At 44.8% G+C, this 18995-nt stretch overlaps 1 protein-coding gene across 2 annotated transcripts in view; it reads right to left on the bottom strand.

The window, feature by feature from the left end:
- LOC110503811 (stAR-related lipid transfer protein 13) overlaps positions 1-18538 on the bottom strand; it is a 113817-nt gene extending 95279 nt beyond the window's left edge. The window contains exons 1-3 of one of the 2 annotated variants that reach the window (XM_036961219.2): positions 18110-18538; positions 7810-9573; positions 1978-2127 (exon numbers count right to left, since the gene is read on the bottom strand). In XM_036961219.2, coding sequence (XP_036817114.1) covers positions 1978-2127; positions 7810-9384 — 1725 coding nt within the window. In that variant the 5' untranslated portion in view covers positions 9385-9573; positions 18110-18538. Of the gene's footprint in view, positions 1-1977; positions 2128-7809; positions 9574-11522; positions 11836-18109 lie in introns of those variants that run through there. The other variant, XM_036961218.2, reaches the window with a different exon arrangement.
- Between the last annotated feature and the right edge of the window lie 457 nt (positions 18539-18995).

Raw genomic sequence — 18995 nt, forward strand, 5'->3', positions numbered from 1 at the left:
ACCGTCAACACTGGATCTCAGTCAGTCAGTCAGTCAGTCAGTCAGTCAGTCAGTCAGTCAGTCAGTCAGTCTGTCTGTCTCTGGGATGGTCAGCGGCAGGGAACACAGTCTTCAGTTCCAGTTATATTGGACAGACAGTAACAGATAGTGACAAGGCAGCCTGTATCATGTGTTAATCGTCCTTTGAAAGGACAAAGGACCTTGTCAACTCCCCCTAGTAAAGATGTTGTGTGATCTCCTCCACCAGCGGCTGGCTGTTAGTTAAAGCTGTCTCAGTGAATGTGTGTTATGGCTGTTGATTTGATGCCTGCAGGCATGTGCCCCTCTGCAATCCACTCTGTAACCATTCCTAACGTGCTCAATCATACAAACAACCTCCTCTACCCACACAACAAGACCTCTGTGCTGATCACATACAGAACCATACAGTCTGTTGTTGCCCTCTGCTAACTGACTGCTGGGGTATGTCATGATGCAAGCCTCCATGAGAGGAGTCTTATGGAGGACCAGAGCTACAAGGTCCCGGTAACAACATCTCTACACAATGGCTGTCTGTCTGTCTCCGCCCCGCCTGGCCCACCACCCTGGCCAGACTACTGCTAGACACACTACATACTATAACAGCTTTTCTAACAGCCAGCTCCCTCCTCTCACATCATAAAATGGATGCCAGCAGCAGTCAGAGAAGCGAAATCATAGACAGCCTGACAATGGTCATAGTGTTCCAGACAGACAGCTTCCACTGTCTGACAACAAAGTGTATGTATATCAACATATATCACAGTTATCCTAAGGCTTATGACGGAACAGTCCTTCCCAGACCTACAGGCTTCTGAGGCATGCGTCCCAAATGGCACCCATGGGGCTCTGGTCAACAGTAGTGCACTATAAAGGGAATAGGGTGCCATTTGGGACTGATCCTGAGTCTAGTGTTCTCTCTGTCTGGGTCAGGGGCTGAGCTAGGTGAATGTATGTGTAATGGACAGTACATGATATAGCAGCAAGGACTTATAGTCTTGTTAGACACCTGTTGAATGACTATAACAATAATCCATCGGGATTTCCTCTTCACAAAGCTCAGTAAATTGATTATAGACAGCAGAGAGCATGAAAAAGCATGTGGCATCATGATAGGCTGCAGAAGAATGTATACATTTCCCATATGTGCCACTGGTCAGTACATGGCTCGCATTTCAATTAACATGGTCATGTCACCTGCTGTCTGTCTGTGTGCAGTGCGGGGTGTGTGTAACTGACCTGTTGTCTGCGTGCGGTGCATGGTGTGTGTGTGACTGGCCTGTTGTCTGCGTGCGGTGCATGGTGTGTGTGTGATGGACCTGTTGTCTGCGTGCGGTGCATGGTGTGTGTGTGACTGACCTGTTGTCTGCGTGCGGTGCATGGTGTGTGTGTGACGGACCTGTTGTCTGCGTGCGGTGCATGGTGTGTGTGTGACGGACCTGTTGTCTGCGTGCGGTGCATGGTGTGTGTGTGACTGACCTGTTGTCTGCGTGCGGTGCATGGTGTGTGTGTGACTGACCTGTTGTCTGCGTGCGGTGCATGGTGTGTGTGTGACGGACCTGTTGTCTGCGTGCGGTGCATGGTGTGTGTGTGACTGACCTGTTGTCTGCGTGCGGTGCATGGTGTGTGTGTGACTGACCTGTTGTCTGCGTGCGGTGCATGGTGTGTGTGTGACTGGCCTGTTGTCTGCGTGCGGTGCAGGGTGTGTGTGTGACTGACCTGTTGTCTGCGTGCGGTGCAGGGTGTGTGTGTGACTGACCTGTTGTCTGCGTGCAGTGGAGAGTGTGTGTGTGACTGACCTGTTGTCTGCGTGCGGTGCAGGGTGTGTGTGTGACTGGCCTGTTGTCTGCGTGCGGTGCAGGGTGTGTGTGTGACTGACCTGTTGTCTGCGTGCGGTGCAGGGTGTGTGTGTGACTGGCCTGTTGTCTGTGTGCGGTGCAGGGTGTGTGTGTGACTGACCTGTTGTCTGCGTGCGGTGCAGGGTGTGTCAGAGGGGGAGGATGATGCACTCAGAGCCTCCTCTATGTCCAGGTTGAGCTGGTCCAGTTTCCTCATCAGCTGGCTCATAGACTCACACCATGGGGTCTGAGGCTGGACCAGGGGAGACTCCTGGGGGAAGAGAAAGGCAGGGGGAAGAGTGTGTGATTAGACAAAACTGGAGAAACCTATAGAGCCTGCAGAAACAGACTAGTTCTCAGCAGCCATCACGTCATAACACAGACCTTAACCTCCAGTCCAGATCCTCTAACACAGCTCATGTTTGTCTCTGGATGTGTGGAAAAGGGCACCCTGGTCCATTTATAGTGCACTACTTTTGACCAGTGACCATATGCAATAGGGTGTCATTTGGGATGCATCCAGAGACAAACATGAGCTGTGTTAGAGGATCTGGAGGTTACGATCTCTCTCTCTCTCTTTAAGACCCTTGTTGCGCAACGGTGTGACTCAGAAGACAAGCAGCCGACACAAAGCCATTCATTCATTTCCTGGAATTAAACTGTGGAACTGTCATCTGTGTTCTGAGTGTGTCTGTCTGTCTGTTGGAGCCCCTGGCCCCTGGAAGCCCCTGGCCCCCGGCTCTGTGTTCTGTCTGTTAGGGCCCCCAGGAGTCCCTGTGTCCCCAGTTCTTTCTCCATGCTGCATTAAAACCCCTTTCCTCCTAACAATCATCCTATTGAGGGTTGTGTTCTCTAGCAGGGCCTTGGGTGGAGATGGGTGTGACCCTCCCATTGGCATCCTGTTCTTCCTTCTTCAATGTAAAGGCAGAGTCACACTCACAACATACAGTATATAGGAACGACTTTCCCTCTCAATTAAAATCGTGATCCTTTTAAAGTTAAAGCCATGACGTTTTGGCCGTCAATGGCCTTCATCAGAATGAAAACAAAATGGGAATAGACAAGAAAATATAGGAAATACAATTGGTGGGAAACAACAATCAATGTAGTGACAGGGAACTAGAGGTGTTAATGCCTCTAGAGAGTTCCGACCACATAAAGATGTTACCAGTAGGGTGCTAGTGATCAGAGCAGAAGTCAGTCCACCTAAGGTCAGCTGGTTGATCTCTGACAGGGGAAACTCCTCAATCTTTCAGTCTGTCTCTCTGTGCTATATCTGGAGCACACTACAACACACTGTCTCCCACTGTCTCCATTCTCTCTGACAGCCACACACAGTGCTGCCTGCCTGCCTCGGAATGCAAACACTTTTCTTCAGAATGAGTGGAATTCCAGTCTTGAAGCTGAGAGAGACACTACCCATGATTCCTTTCTCCTCCATTCTCTGGCCCCATCAATAGTGAGAAACACTGATACCATGGCAATGCTGCCGGTATGAGTAGTGTTATCTTCAGGAAGATAGCTAAATGTGAGAGGGACGATAACTTCATCAGGGCAAATTGGCCACATTGTAAACCCCAAGGCTGGGTCTTTGACATGGTAATGAGGAGTTAAGTGCGTGAGCTCTGGGCACCGTGCCTGGACCGTACCACCCACTGAGAGAGGTACAGATCACCAGAGAGGACTGGAGATGACTGGGTTAGAGTTTGAGCAGGGAGGCATGTGAAAGGGCACAACAGCTAGGCTAATGGGTTACTGCACTGAAAAAGAGTTCAAACCCATTCTCTCCTAACTTAAAACCCATTCTCTCCTAACTTAAAACCCATTCTCTCCTGACTTAAAACCCATTCTCTCCTAACTTAAAACCCAGTCTCTTCTAACTTAAAACCCATTCTCTCCTAACTTAAAACCCAGTCTCTCCTAACTTAAAACCCAGTCTCTCCTAACTTAAAACCCATTCTCTCCTAACTTAAAACCCATTCTCTCCTAACTTAAAACACATTATCTCCTAACTTAAAACCCAGTGTCTCCTAACTTAAAACCCATTATTTCCTAACTTAAAACCCAGTCTCTCCTAACTTAAAACCCAGTGTCTCCTAACTTAAAACCCAGTGTCTCCTAACTTAAAACCCAGTCTCTCCTAACTTTCTAGGAGTTACCCGCTATGTTCCCAGGTCTATCGCCTGGTGAGAACAGTCACACCAGTAGAATCCTTTCACTTATAAACTATAGAAAGATAAACAACATCACAGCAACATGTGTCTTTTTACAGTATACACAAACATACCATAACCAACTGATTGATGCACAGAGAGAGAGAGAGAGAGAGAGAGAGAGAGAGAGAAAGAGCGAGAGAGAGAGCGAGCGAGCGAGAGAGAGAGAGAATAGGTTTACTTGCAGGATTACGATGTAGCAATGGTGCCCTCAGATGGCTAGTATGAAAAGCTGCAGTTAAAATGGACTGCCTGAAGAACAAACATGAGTGCCGCTGTCAGATGTCTTGGTCGCGTCCCAAATGGCACCTTGGTTCCTATCTAATGTGCAACTTTTGACAAGGTCACAGTTTAAACCAATTCCAGGTATTTAAAGCATTCCTCCTCCCTTTCCCCAAACAACATTTATGCTCACAAACAGCCCATTCCCAGTGTTGTGTCAAACAGCCTGTAAAGCCTGCCAGGGCTATCAGCAGAGACAGTGGGAGTGTTCCCTACCTAACCTCTCTGTTTTACTGTATGTTGTTATCTACAAAACGGTTTAGCTGAGGAATGACAGCTATGCACTGTCAGAGATCTGGTGTCTCTGACACTTGTAAAGTTAAACCATAGATGTAAACATGATTCATAAACATCCAGAAGATACTTTTAGACGTCAGTAAACCTTGGAAGATGGTCACTCATAGTCTGGTAACTACCATTAAACCTAGAGGGAAGTGGTTAAAGCCTGGTAACTACCATTAAACCTAGAGGGATGGGATCACTCATAGTCTGGTAACTACCATTAAACCTAGAGGGAAGGGGTCACTCATAGTCTGGTAACTACCATTAAACCTAGAGGGAAGGGGTTACAGCCTGGTAACTACCATTAAACCTAGAGGGATGGGGTTACAGCCTGGAAACTACCATTAAACCTAGAGGGATGGGGTTACAGCCTGGTAACTACCATTAAACCTAGAGGGATGGGGTTACAGCCTGGTAACTACCATTAAACCTAGAGGGAAGGGGTTACAGCCTGGTAACTACCATTAAACCTAGAGGGATGGAGTTACAGCCTGGTAACTAGTAAACCTAGAGGGATGGAGTCAAAGCCTGGTAACTACCATTAAACCTATAGGGATGGAGTCACAGCCTGGTAACTACCATTAAACCTAGAGGGATGGGGTTACAGCCTGGTAACTACCATTAAACCTAGAGGGAAGGGGTTACAGCCTGGTAACTACCATTAAACCTAGAGGGATGGTGTTACAGCCTGGTAACTACCATTAAACCTAGAGGGAAGGGGTTACAGCCTGGTAACTACCATTAAACCTAGAGGGAAGGGGTTACAGCCTGGTAACTACCATTAAACCTAGAGGGATGGAGTTACAGCCTGGTAACTAGTAAACCTAGAGGGATGGAGTCACAGCCTGGTAACTACCATTAAACCTAGAGGGATGGAGTTACAGCCTGGTAACTAGTAAACCTAGAGGGATGGGGTTACAGCATGGTAACTACCATTAAACCTAGAGGGATGGGGTTACAGCTTGGTAACTACCATTAAACCTAGAGGGATGGGGTTACAGCCTGGTAACTACCATTAAACCTAGAGGGAAGGGGTTACAGCCTGGTAACTACCATTAAACCTAGAGTGATGGGGTTACAGCCTGGTAACTACCATTAAACCTAGAGGGATGGGGTTAGCCTGGTAACTACCATTAAACCTAGAGGGATGGGGTTACAGCCTGGTAACTACCATTAAACCTAGAGGGATGGAGTCACAGCCTGGTAACTAGTAAACCTAGAGGGATGGAGTCAAAGCCTGGTAACTACCATTAAACCTAGAGGGATGGAGTCACAGCCTGGTAACTACCATTAAACCTAGAGGGAAGGGGTTACAGCCTGGTAACTACCATTAAACCTAGAGGGAAGGGGTTACAGCCTGGTAACTAGTAAACCTAGAGGGATGGAGTCAAAGCCTGGTAACTACCATTAAACCTAGAGGGATGGGGTTACAGCCTCGTAACTACCATTAAACCTAGAGGGAAGGGGGTTTACAGCCTGGTAACTACCATTAAACCTAGAGGGAAGGGGTTACAGCCTGGTAACTAGTAAACCTAGAGGGATGGAGTCACAGCCTGGTAACTACCATTAAACCTAGAGGGATGGAGTCACAGCCTGGTAACTAGTCAACCTGGAGGGATGGGGTCACAGTCTGGTAACTAGTCAACCTGGAGGGATGGGCTCACAGCCTGGTAACTAGTAAACCTGGAGGGATGGAGTCACAGCCTGGTAACTAGTAAACCTGGAGGGATGGACTCACAGCCTGGTAACTAGTTAACCTGGAGGGATGGTGTCACAGCCTGGTAACTAGTAAACCTGGAGGGATGGACTCACAGCCTGGTAACTAGTTAACCTGGAGGGATGGTGTCACAGCCTGGTAACTAGTAAACCTGGAGGGATGGACTCACAGCCTGGTAACTATTAAACATGGAGGGATGGATTCACAGCCTGGTAACTACCAAGGTCAGGGGGACGGCTGGAAGAAAACACAACAGAGCTGTGGCAGTATGGATCCCTATTCCCTATAATGCACTACTTTTGACCAGAGCCGAGGAGTGCACTATAGAGATTGAAGAAGAGAATCTAGCTGTTGGTAATATGTTCACTGCTACTGTAATATACCCAACGATGCCTGCATAGGAGCTCTGTCAAAACCGGAGGGAAAGCAAAAACTGTTTAAGGATGCATGTGTGCATTTATGTATGCATTCCTGCAAGACCTGCTGGGTTTTGTGTTTTTAAACGCTGGGGAAAATACTAGATCAATGTACTCACTCATTCCAGCAGAGTAATATCTCAGAATGTAATAACAACAAACAGTGGGGAACAGACTACTGAAGGTGTTTGTATAGCAAAGCACTGTGTTTGTACTGAACCTTAGTGGAATTAAATAATATAATACTTTTTTGTATCAAGCATCTCAGAGTATGAGTGGTGATCTAGGATCAGGTCCTCTCTGTCCATGTAATCGCATTCATTATCATCTAGGATCAGGTCCCCTCTGTCCATGTAATCGCATTCATTATCATCTAGGATCAGGTCCCCTCTGTCAATGTAATCTTATTCATTATCATCTAGGATCAGGTCCCCTCTGTCCATGTAATCATATTCATTATCATCTAGGATCAGGTCCCCTCTGTCCATGTAATCATATTCATTATCATCTAGGATCAGGTCCTCTCTGTCCATGTAATCATATTCATTATCATCTAGGATCAGGTCCCCTCTGTCCATGTAATCATATTCATTATCATCTAGGATCAGGTCCCCTCTGTCCATGTAATCATATTCATTATCATCTAGGATCAGGTCCTCTCTGTCCATGTAATCATATTCATTATCATCTATCTATAAGGCAGAACTAGATCAACACTCCTACTCTGAGACCCTTAATACTTATGGCCCCAGGAAAGACACGGCCTGGGGAAGAAACAGTCACATTTCCTCACTGAGAGAACAGGCTGGATTATATTAACATACGATGGATTCATATACATTAATATACTGTTTCTAATGGTGTTGAACTACAGTTAGTACACAGTCCCTAACCCTGACATAAACTTTCAAACACATCTCTACTGAACCAGCTGACCTTAGGTGGACATGAATATTACAGCAATATGTGAGGAACACAGGTGGGACTATCTTTACAGTTGTGTCTCTAAAATGTGTCTGTAATGACAATAAACAGTAGCCTACCTCTGTGCTGCTGGTCTCAGTCTCTGCCTCGCAGCCGCTGTGGTTCTGGTTTTTGGAGGAGGAGGAGAGGTGGGAGCTGGCTGTAGAGTTGGTTGTAGAGCTGACTGGTGCCTCCGCCTGGGGACTCATAGATCCTCTCTCCTTAACTACTTTGTCTCTGCTGCTGCTCCTTCTCCTCCGACTGACCAGGAACTCCCTGCTCTGAAGCAGCTCTGGGAATGTGTCCTCATCATCCCCATCTTCATCATCACCTTCATCATCCTTCTCTGAGGAAGGCTCCCTGCAGTCAGAGCTGTTTTTGATGAAGACGCTGTGACCGGTGCTAGAGTGGCAGGTGGAGGGACTACAGGTGAAGTCTGAGAAGGTGATGGAGCTAGGTTTGTGTTTGATGATGCAGGGGTGATCGCAGAGGCCTAGCCCTGCCAAGGGGCCCTCAAATAGGGCCAGGGTAAGGGAGGGATGTGTGAAGGGATCCATGTTGTTGTCTACACTGACCACTAGAGAAGGGATGGAGCTAAAAGCCTCTGATTGGACCACAGAGATAGTGACGTGGCTGACCTCTGTCTCTGATTGGACCAGAAGGGTAGGGATATGTCCATTCTCTGTTGGGACTAGAGGGACGGAGACATGGTTGTCTTCTGTGTGTTCCAGATCAGTAGGGACTTGTCTGTTCTCCACAGGTCCCTCTGAGTAGTCCTCAGGCTGGCTGTCTGCCTCTGTCCACCTGGGTGACTCCTCCTCTAGCTCCCTGTCTGTCTCCGTCTGCCTGGGTGAGGTATGCCCCAGCTCCATGTCTGTCTCTGTCTGCCTGGGTGAGGTATTGCCCAGTTCCATGTCTGTCTCTGTCTGCCTGGGTGAGGTATGCCCCAGCTCCATGTCCTGTAGCTGACCAGAGAGGTTAGCATCCAGGGTATGTCCTGATTCTACACGTCTGTTACTGTCCTCAACTTCCAGGTTTTCCTCTATCCTAGGAGCAAGAACATCCACATCTCCCTCTATCCTATGAGAAGGAACATTGGAGGCTAGGCAGTGGTCCTCAGCTGCTCCTGGAGAACTGCTGTGTAAATCCAATCCATTGTTATTGGCATCATCAGACGATGGTGATGTGACACTGCCTGGCTCACTGATTAGACCCGCGGGACAGACAATCTGGTCTAGGTCTAGAGGGTCAGGGGGGGAGACATCAAAACCAGACTCTGCTGGCCCTCCTGGACCTCCAGTACTAACAGCTAGATCTCCCTCTATCCCAGGGGCTCCAGTACTGTTATATTCACAACCAGCCTCCCTGTCCTGCTGGGGTGCGTCCTGGTTGTCTAGTTCCAGTTTCGACAGCTCCAGGCTTAGAGGTCCTGGCAGACAGACATCCTCACTGCTCTCTGTGGAGCTGTCGTCATCATGAGAAGACTCTGGAGCACAGTCTGAGGAGGACTGGTGTGTTAGTGTCTGTGGTTGTGTCTGTTTCTGTATCTGTGTCTGTGCCGTTGGCTGTGTCTGAGGTGAGAAGGTCCTGCCTGCTGATGCTGACATGGCCAGAGACTGTCGCACCTTAAGAGTTAACATCAGAGCTGTGTCCATGTTGTCTCTACAGTCTGTTACAGTGTGTTACTAGGGAACAGATAGTCTGGTGGTGTGACTGGTGGTCAGGTAGATCCAGAGGGACTGCTGACTGATGAAAGAGCTATATGGATTTGCCATGTTCCTCTCAGACATCCTCATCACCTGGCTTAGCAACACCAACCTTCACATAGATCAAACAGCAGATCACTTGAAACAAATAGAGAAGATGCAGCATTAAAAACAGACAAGATACAGCATTACTAACAGACAAGATACAGCATTAAAAACAGACAAGAATCAGCATTAAAAACAGACAAGAATCAGCAATAAAAACAGGCAAGATACAGCATTACTAACAGACAAGAATCAGCATTAAAAACAGACAAGATACAGCATTAAAAACATACAAGAATCAGCATTACTAACAGACAAGAATCAGCATTAAAAACAGACAAGATACAGCATTAAAAACAGACAAGAATCAGCATTAAAAACAGACAAGAATCAGCATTACTAACAGACAAGATACAGCATTAAAAACAGACAAGAATCAGCATTACTAACAGACAAGAATCAGCATTAAAAATAGACAAGATACAGCATTAATAACAGACAAGATACAGCATTAAAAACAGACAAGAATCAGCATTAAAAACAGACAAGATACAGCATTAAAAACAGACAAGAATCAGCATTAAAAACAGACAAGAATCAGCATTAAAAACAGACAAGATACAGCTTTAAAAACAGACAAGAATCAGCATTACTAACAGACAAGAATCAGCATTAAAAATAGACAAGATACAGCATTAATAACAGACAAGATACAGCATTAAAAACAGACAAGAATCAGCATTAAAAACAGACAAGATACAGCATTAAAAACAGACAAGAATCAGCATTAAAAACAGACAAGAATCAGCATTAAAAACAGACAAGATACAGCTTTAAAAACAGACAAGAATCAGCATTAAAAACAGACAAGAATCAGCATTAAAAACAGACAAGAATCAGCATTAAAAACAGACAAGATACAGCATTAAAAACAGACAAGATACAGCATTAAAAACAGACAAGATACAGCCTTAAAAACAGACAAGATACAGCATTAAAAACAGACAAGATACAGCAAAACAAAGATAGAAGATAACATTACAACATTAAACAAACAGAGAAGATACAGCAATATAGAAGATACAGCATTGGAGAGGATACAGATAAGGTGCTGCATTAGAGAGGATACAGAGAAGATACAGCAAAACAAAGATAGAAGATAACGTTACAACATTAAACAAACAGAGAAGATACAGCAATATAGAAGATCCAGCATTGGAGAGGATACAGATACGGTACTGCATTAGAGAGGACACAGATAAGATATAGTAATATAGAAGATACAGCATTGGAGAGGATACAGATAAGGTGCTGCATTAGAGAGGATACAGAGAAGATACAGCAAAACAAAGATAGAAGATAACGTTACAACATTAAACAAACAGAGAAGATACAGCAATATAGAAGATCCAGCATTGGAGAGGATACAGATACGGTACTGCATTAGAGAGGATACAGATAAGGTACTGCATTAGAGAGGATACAGAGAAGATACAGTAATATAGAAGATACAGCATTGGAGAGGATACGGATAAGACACTGCATTAGAGAGGATATGGATAAGGTACTGCATTATAGAGGATACAGATAAGATACACCATTGGAGAGGATACGGATAAGACACTGCATTAGAGAGGATATGGATAAGGTACTGCATTCGAGATGATACAGATAAGATACAGCATTGGAGAGGATACGGATAAGGTACTGCATTAGAGAGGATACAGAGAAGATATAGCAATATAGAAGATACTGCATTAGAAAAGACACTGCATTAGATAAGACATTGCATTAGAGAATATACTTAAAAGATACTGCATTAGAGAAGACACTGCATTAGAGAAGATACAAAGAAGATAATGCATTAGAGAAGATACAAAGAAGATAATGCATTAGAGAAGATACAAAGAAGATACTGCATTAGAGAAGATACTGCATTAATACAAACGGACTAAAAAAAAACATTAGTTCCAAGTCATAAACACCTCACAGCGACATTTGACAAAGAATAGTAATAACTTTACATTTAAGCACATATTTACCAAGCTAGTATTTTGTAAGTGTGTTTCGTCTCTCCCCTTCTGACTCTCCTACTAGCAGTGAACTAAGTACAGCAGGGTGAAGCCAGAGTCCAGCGGAGCTCATATTCAGGCTGCATTCCAAATGGCATCCTATTTCCTATGCATTACACTACTTTTGACCAAGGTCCACAGGGCTCTGGTCAAAAGTTTTGCATTATGGAGGGAATATGGTGCCATTTGGAACACAGCCCCAGAGAGGAGCTGCTAGCAATGAATCTGAACATCTGGCTGCAGTCGCAACGTTCAAGTCTGGATCCGTTTCTGACACTATGGCAGTGACATCTCTGCACACAGGAATATAGCTACTCTTGACAGCAGCAGCTGTACACACACACATTCCATTAGCACTCCACTCTGTGTAGGGATCCCCATCTGTCTCAGGGTACAAAGGGAGGCTTTTCTCAGACAGCTCTTTCCAAACAAGCTGATAACAAAGTTACATCAGCAACTGCATTCCCTACATTTCACAGATAGATACACTAACCCCAACTGTGAGGTCATGCTACAGCTTAAACTCAGTCATGAATGCCTTTGCAACTGTCCTCATATTCTCTGTACAAGAACTTTGCCTTCTGTATGTATGGAGAGCTAGAAGTCCATTGATTAGTATGGTTGATCTGCATGGTGTAATGAATGATGATTTATTAGTATGGTTAATCTGTATGGTGAAATGAATGATTATTGATTAGAACCCCGAGGGCTCTCTATAGTCAGAGAGCCCTCGGAATCCCCCCCCAAAGGTGCGGACTCCGACCGCAAATCCTGAACCTAGATGGGGCGCGTTAGGGTGGGCAACTAGCGTCAGTGGTGGCTCCGGTGCGGGACGTATCACCCGCTCAGACCGCGGATCTGGCCATGAAGCCGGGCTGAATGCTGTGCCTGGACTGGGCACCGGAGCAGAGGAAGACTCCGACCATGGAGCGGGACTGGACGCCGTGCCTGGACTGGGCACACGCTCAGACTGCTGATCCGGCCATGAAGCCAGCCTGAACACCGTGCCCGGACTGGGCACCGGAGCAGAGGAAGGCTCCGGCCATGGAGCAGGACTGGACGCCGTGCCTGGACTGGACTGTGCACCAGCGCAGAGGAAGGCTCCGGCCATGGAGCGGGACTGGACGTCGTGCCTGAGATGGGCACCGGAGCAGAGGAAGACTCCGGCTATGGAGCGGGACTGGACGCTGTGCCTGGACTGGTCACCGGAGCAGAGGAAGGCGCCGGTCATGGCACCGGACTGTGAACCATCGCTGGAAGTTCTGGACTGTGAACCGCCGCTGGAAGGTCTGGAATGTGAACCGTCGCTGGAAGGTCTGGACTGTGAACCGTCGCTAGAAGCTCTGGACTGTGAACCGTCGCTGGAAGCTCTGGACTGTGAACCATCGCTGGAAGGTCTGGACTGTGAACCGTCGCTGGAAGCTCTGGACTGTGAACCATCGCTGGAAGGTCTGGACTGTGAACCGTCGCTGGAAGATCTGGACTGTGAACCGTCGCTGGAAGGTCTGGACTGTGAACCATCGCTGGAAGGTCTGGACTTTGAGCCGGCACAGGATGTACCGGGCTGGGAAGGCACACTGGAGGCCTGGTGCGTGGAGCCGGCACAGGTTTCACCTGACTGATGACACGCTCTTCAGGGCGATTGCGGGGAGCCGGCACAGGATGTACCGGGCTGGGGAGGCGCACTGGAGGCCTGGTGCGTGGAGCCGGCACAGGTTTCACCGGACTGATGACACGCTCTTCAGGGCGAGTGCGGGAAAGCCGGCACAGAACATACCGGGCTGGGGAAGGCGCTCTTCAGGGCGAATGCGCTGCAGAATACACCTAACCATCATCTCTCTCCGATCTCCCTCCTCACACTGCTCCATCGACTCCCCGACGGTCTCTGGCTCTCTCCTTGCCTCGACCGAAATGTTGGGGTTTCTGTGGCCGCGGACCCCGGCGTCGTCACTGTCCTCCTATACTCCTTGGCGACTCCCGCCAAAGTTCGTAGTGCACATAGCACTAAACACAAACACTATCCCACAACGCAGGTGGGAAAAGGACCACACTAAGTATGATCCCCAATTAGAGGCAACGATCATCAGCTGCCTCCAAATGGGAACCATACTCACACCAACATAGAAAATGAAAACTAGAAAACCCCCTAGTCACGCCCTGACCTAAAACACCATAGAGAACCCCGAGGGCTCTCTATGGTCAGGGCGTGACAAATGGATGATTATTGATTAGTATGGATGATCTGTATGCTGTAATGGATGGTTATTTATTAGTATGGTTGATCTGTACACACTTAGAAAAAATGGTTGCAAAAATGGGTTCTTCGGCTATCCCATATGAGAACCCTGTTTGATTCAAGGTAGAAACCTTTTTGGTTTCTGTGGAAAGAGTTCTACATGGAACCTAATAGGGTTTTACCGGGAAACAAAGGTTTCTACCCTGGAACAAAAAAGGGTTCTTCAAAGGGTTCTCCTATTGGGACAGTAAAATAACCCTTTTAGGTTCTAGATAGCACCTTTTTGTACGTGTGTATGGTGTAATGGATGACTCCTAAGCTGACACACAGCTATCCATGAAACAGCTATGGAGAATCAGAGATCTGGTGCCCATGTAGCTACAGTATAGCCTGCTGCTCTGTTGACACACATACACACACACACACACACACACACACACAAACACACACACACACACACACACACACACACACATACCCTGCTGCCCTGAGAGCCAAGCAGCTGCTGCATCTTGGACCATGGCCCTGACTCTAGCTCTTATAACAACTGCTCAAATACACAAATGCTGTAGATCTGTAGATCTGTTCTATGTGCGCTATTTGTTTTTCTATGTTTTAAGTTAAGTTTTGCATCTTTTACTTTTGGTTTTGTACACCTGCTTCAAACAGCTGAAAATACAACATTTTTGATTATGGAATACATATTTCACAGAGATTTAAATGGTACAATGATTCTTTACACAATACTTGCTTTTTTTGTCACATAAACTGAAATTAGGCGAACTATTCAAATTTTAAGAGCCAGGGAAGGGAGGAGCAATTTCTGCATAGTGCATATTTAAAGTGGCACTATACAGAAATCACTCCGCCTTATATAATAATAACACAAGGAATAAATACACAATGAGTAACAATAACTTGGCTATATTCACATAGTACCAGTATAATAATAAGAAAATAAGCAGTAGCAGCAGCGTACGTAATGAGTCAAAAGAATGAGTATAAAAGGGGTCAATGCAGATAGTCCGAGTAGCTATTTGGTTAACTATTTAATTAACTATTTAGCAGTCTTATGGTTAGGGAGTAGAAGCTGTTCAGGGTCCTGTTCAGGGTCCAGCCTTGTGGTATCAGAGGGAACAATCTATGACTTGGGGGGCTGGAGTCTTTGACAATTCTTAGGGCCTTCCTCTGACACCTCCTTGTATAGAGGTCCTGGATTGCAAGGGGCTCAACCCCAGTGATGTACTCGGCCGTACGCACTACCCTCTGTAGTGCCTTTTGGTTGGATGCCAAGCAGTTGACATACCAAGCGATGATGCAGCCACAATGGTGCAGCTGTAAAACTTTTTGAGGATCTGAGGGCCCAAGCCAAATCTTGGGGGAAGAGGCATTGTTGTGCCTTCTTCATGACTGTGTTGGTGTGTGTGGACCATGTTAATTCCTTAGTGATGTGGACACAGAGGAACTTGAAGCTCTCAACCAGCTCCTCAGCCCAGTCGATGTGGATGGGGGTGTGCTCAGCCCTCCTGTTTTCTGTAACCCAGGATCAGCTCCTTCGTTTTGCTGACATTGAGGAAGAGGTTGTTGTTCTGGCACCACACTACCAGGTCACTGACCTCCTCCTTATAGGCTGTCTCAACGTCGTCGGTGATCAGGCCTACCCCAGTTGTGTCTTCAACAAACGTATTAATGATGACGTTGGGAGTTGTGCATGGCCAGGAAGATGTGTTGTTGCCTACCCTCACCACCTGGGACGGCCCGTCAGGAAGTCCAGGATCCAGTTGCAGAGGAGGGTGTTCAGTTCCAGATAACGGAAAATAATAATCTCTGTATTTCATTTTATAGTCCAAGTTGGTGTAGCCAGAAGGCTTGCGATTCATGTATTTTATGCTGTGACAAACATTTTAAAACAAGACCTTGAGAGATGATCATTGACTAGAATTTGCTAGAAATGTCATAGATTTTTTTGGGCTAATGAATGATAACGAATGCAGGAAGAAAATGTTAGCTTTTATGTAAAATATAGCCTACCTTAGAATAGCACATGATGCACAGCGGTTTAGATTCACGGGCAATGATCAACCACGGCGCTATCCATGGTGCTGAATCGCCGCTACGTTTATCTGTTTGATTAGCACAATAGGCGGATATCATAAAGTAAAAACAGCCACAACTTTCCCAAATTCCCCCGATAGCCAGGTGCAAGGGGAGAGAAAAGTACCATGATGCATCTTTCAGTCAAATGTAGGCTAACATTTATGTTGCCTAATTATAACAACACTGTAATAACCTCATAATATTTGACCAGTAGTGCTTCATAGGCCTTCATTAAAACTAGGCTACATCAACAAAATAGTGTGGAGACTTTCAGAGAACTTTGAGTTGATTAAATTGCAAATAATACAACAAGAAATCATTAGTGCATGTGTATATTTAGCCATTTCTAGCGGTATAATCATGTCTGATTTTGGGGGGGATTGTATTTCACGCTTTTAAATAGCACTTCGAGAATACCGGCAAGCCCAGTAATTGCTTTCAACTTTCTCGGGATGGAAAATTGGTTGATTCTCAATAAAATATTAAACCCAAGTCTCTACATGTTTTTATTCTGTGAAACAGATCCCACAACTGAGGAATTCAATCTCTTGTTAAATTTTATCTGAACTATTTTCTTCAATTTAAGAAACATACAAATGTTTTAGATATTTTTTTGTCTTCTATAAAATTGATCTACAAACACAATCAAAGAGTTGGATGTGAATATAGATATAGAGTTGGATGTGAATATAGATATAGAGTTGGATGTGAATATAGATATAGAGTTGGATGTGAATATAGATATAGAGTTGGATGTGAATATAGATATAGAGTTGGACGTGAACATAGATATAGAGTTGGATGTGAACATAGATATAGAGTTGGATGTGAACATAGATATAGAGTTGGATGTGAATATAGATATAGAGTTGAATGTGAATATAGATATAGAGTTGGATGTGAACATAGATATAGAGTTGGATGTGAACATAGATATAGAGTTGGATGTGAATATAGATATAGAGTTGAATGTGAATATAGATATAGAGTTGGATGTGAACATAGATATAGAGTTGGATGTGAACATAGATATAGAGTTGGATGTGAATATAGATATAGAGTTGGATGTGAACATAGATATAGAGTTGGATGTGAACATAGATATAGAGTTGGATGTGAATATAGATATAGAGTTGGATGTGAATATAGATATAGAGTTGGATGTGAACATAGATATAGAGTTGGATGTGAATATAGATGTAGAGTTGGATGTGAATATAGATATAGAGTTGGATGTGAACATAGATATAGAGTTGGATGTGAATATAGATGTAGAGTTGGATGTGAATATAGATATAGAGTTGGATGTGAACATAGATATAGAGTTGGATGTGAATATAGAGTTGGATGTGAATATAGATAAAGAGTTGGATGTGAACATAGATATAGAGTTGGATGTGAATATAGATATAGAGTTGGATGTGAATATAGAGTTGGATGTGAATATAGATATAGAGTTGGATGTGAATATAGATATAGAGTTGGATGTGAATATAGATATAGAGTTGGATGTGAATATAGATATAGAGTTGGATGTGAATATAGATGTAGAGTTGGATGTGAATATAGATATAGAGTTGGATGTGAATATAGAGTTGGATGTGAATATAGATATAGAGTTGGATGTGAATATAGAGTTGGATGTGAATATAGATAAAGAGTTGGATGTGAATATAGATATAGAGTTGGATGTGAATATAGATATAGAGTTGGATGTGAATATAGAGTTGGATGTGAATATAGATAAAGAGTTGGATGTGAACATAGATATAGAGTTGGATGTGAATATAGAGTTGGATGTGAACATAGATATAGAGTTGGATGTGAACATAGATATAGAGTTGGATGTGAACATAGATATCGAGTTGGATGTGAATATAGATATAGAGTTGGATGTGAACATAGATATAGAGTTAGATGTGAACATAGACAAACAAAGTACAAAGTAATACAACTTGATTAAGGCAGAGAGTTGTAACAGCAGTTTTAACCTCTACAGCTCACACTAACCCACGGTGAGGACACCAGGACTGACATGTCAGAGATGGAAAATGTCTAATAGGGCAATGAAAACAAAAAACAAACCGACAGAAAATGGAACCCTATTCCCTTTATAGTGCACTACTTTTGACCCGGACCGATATGGATAGGTCTAAAGTTTTGGTCTAAAGTTATGCACTATATAGGGAATAGGGTGCCATTTGAGACACAAGTAGAGTCTTACCTGTTAGATGAAGAATAGTCCTGTTTGTTGTCTAAACAGACAAACTGAGACCACAGCAACAAAACACTGGAGCGAGACAGAGTCCCATAGTGAAGCCACAGTTCTCTTAAGACAAAAGAGAGAGCAGGATAGAGAGTGAGGGAGAGAGGGACTAAGAGAGTCTGTCAGAAGAGACAACAGTAGAAGAGAGAGTGAAAAGAGAGAGTAGAAGAGTCTCCTGTCAGAAGTGAAGCCACTCAAGCAGGTCTTCCTCTGCAGTTCAACTCTTCCTCAGTTATTCCTCAACTATACCTATCTGTCCTCCCTCAGGGCTTAGTGGAGGTTAACGCTGGATACCTTTATGCATGTTGCTAGCGCTCTGACTAAGCCATTCAGAATATGTGTAAGTAAGGGCAAGGAGTGTGAGAGTGAGTGTGTGCATTTGTGTGGGAGGTGGAACAGGGAGGAGAGAAGAGATAGGAGAGAGAGGGAGGGGGGAGATAGAGATGAAGTGAGGGAGAGGAGTAGTATTTGGCACGGTAAGAGAACAAGGTAATATGTGGTTCCAGCTAACACAACAAGTTTGGCTGTGAAGACAGTGAGCTAATGACTCTATTGTCACTGGACTCAGAATGTGTGTGTGTGTGTGTGTGCATGCGTGCGTGTATCATCCTATCTGGATGCAACAGCATGGCAGTCAGGCACAGCAGAGTGGATTCCTACTGAGGAGGAGTGGCAACATGCCTTGATATCCTGCTGTAGCTGGTTAAAATATAAAGACACAGATAGCAGAGATAAGGAGTTCCAAAGGATCTTCTCAGGGTCAATGATATGCTGCTATGTTATAGGGAAATGTGTCAAACAGAGACATAATAAGGTATGTGAAGTATTTGCCACAGTGATAGTG

This window comes from Oncorhynchus mykiss, chromosome 24 (genome assembly GCF_057628025.1).
Source record: "Oncorhynchus mykiss isolate SJ-2025 chromosome 24, ASM5762802v1, whole genome shotgun sequence".
Lineage (NCBI taxonomy): Eukaryota > Metazoa > Chordata > Actinopteri > Salmoniformes > Salmonidae > Oncorhynchus > Oncorhynchus mykiss.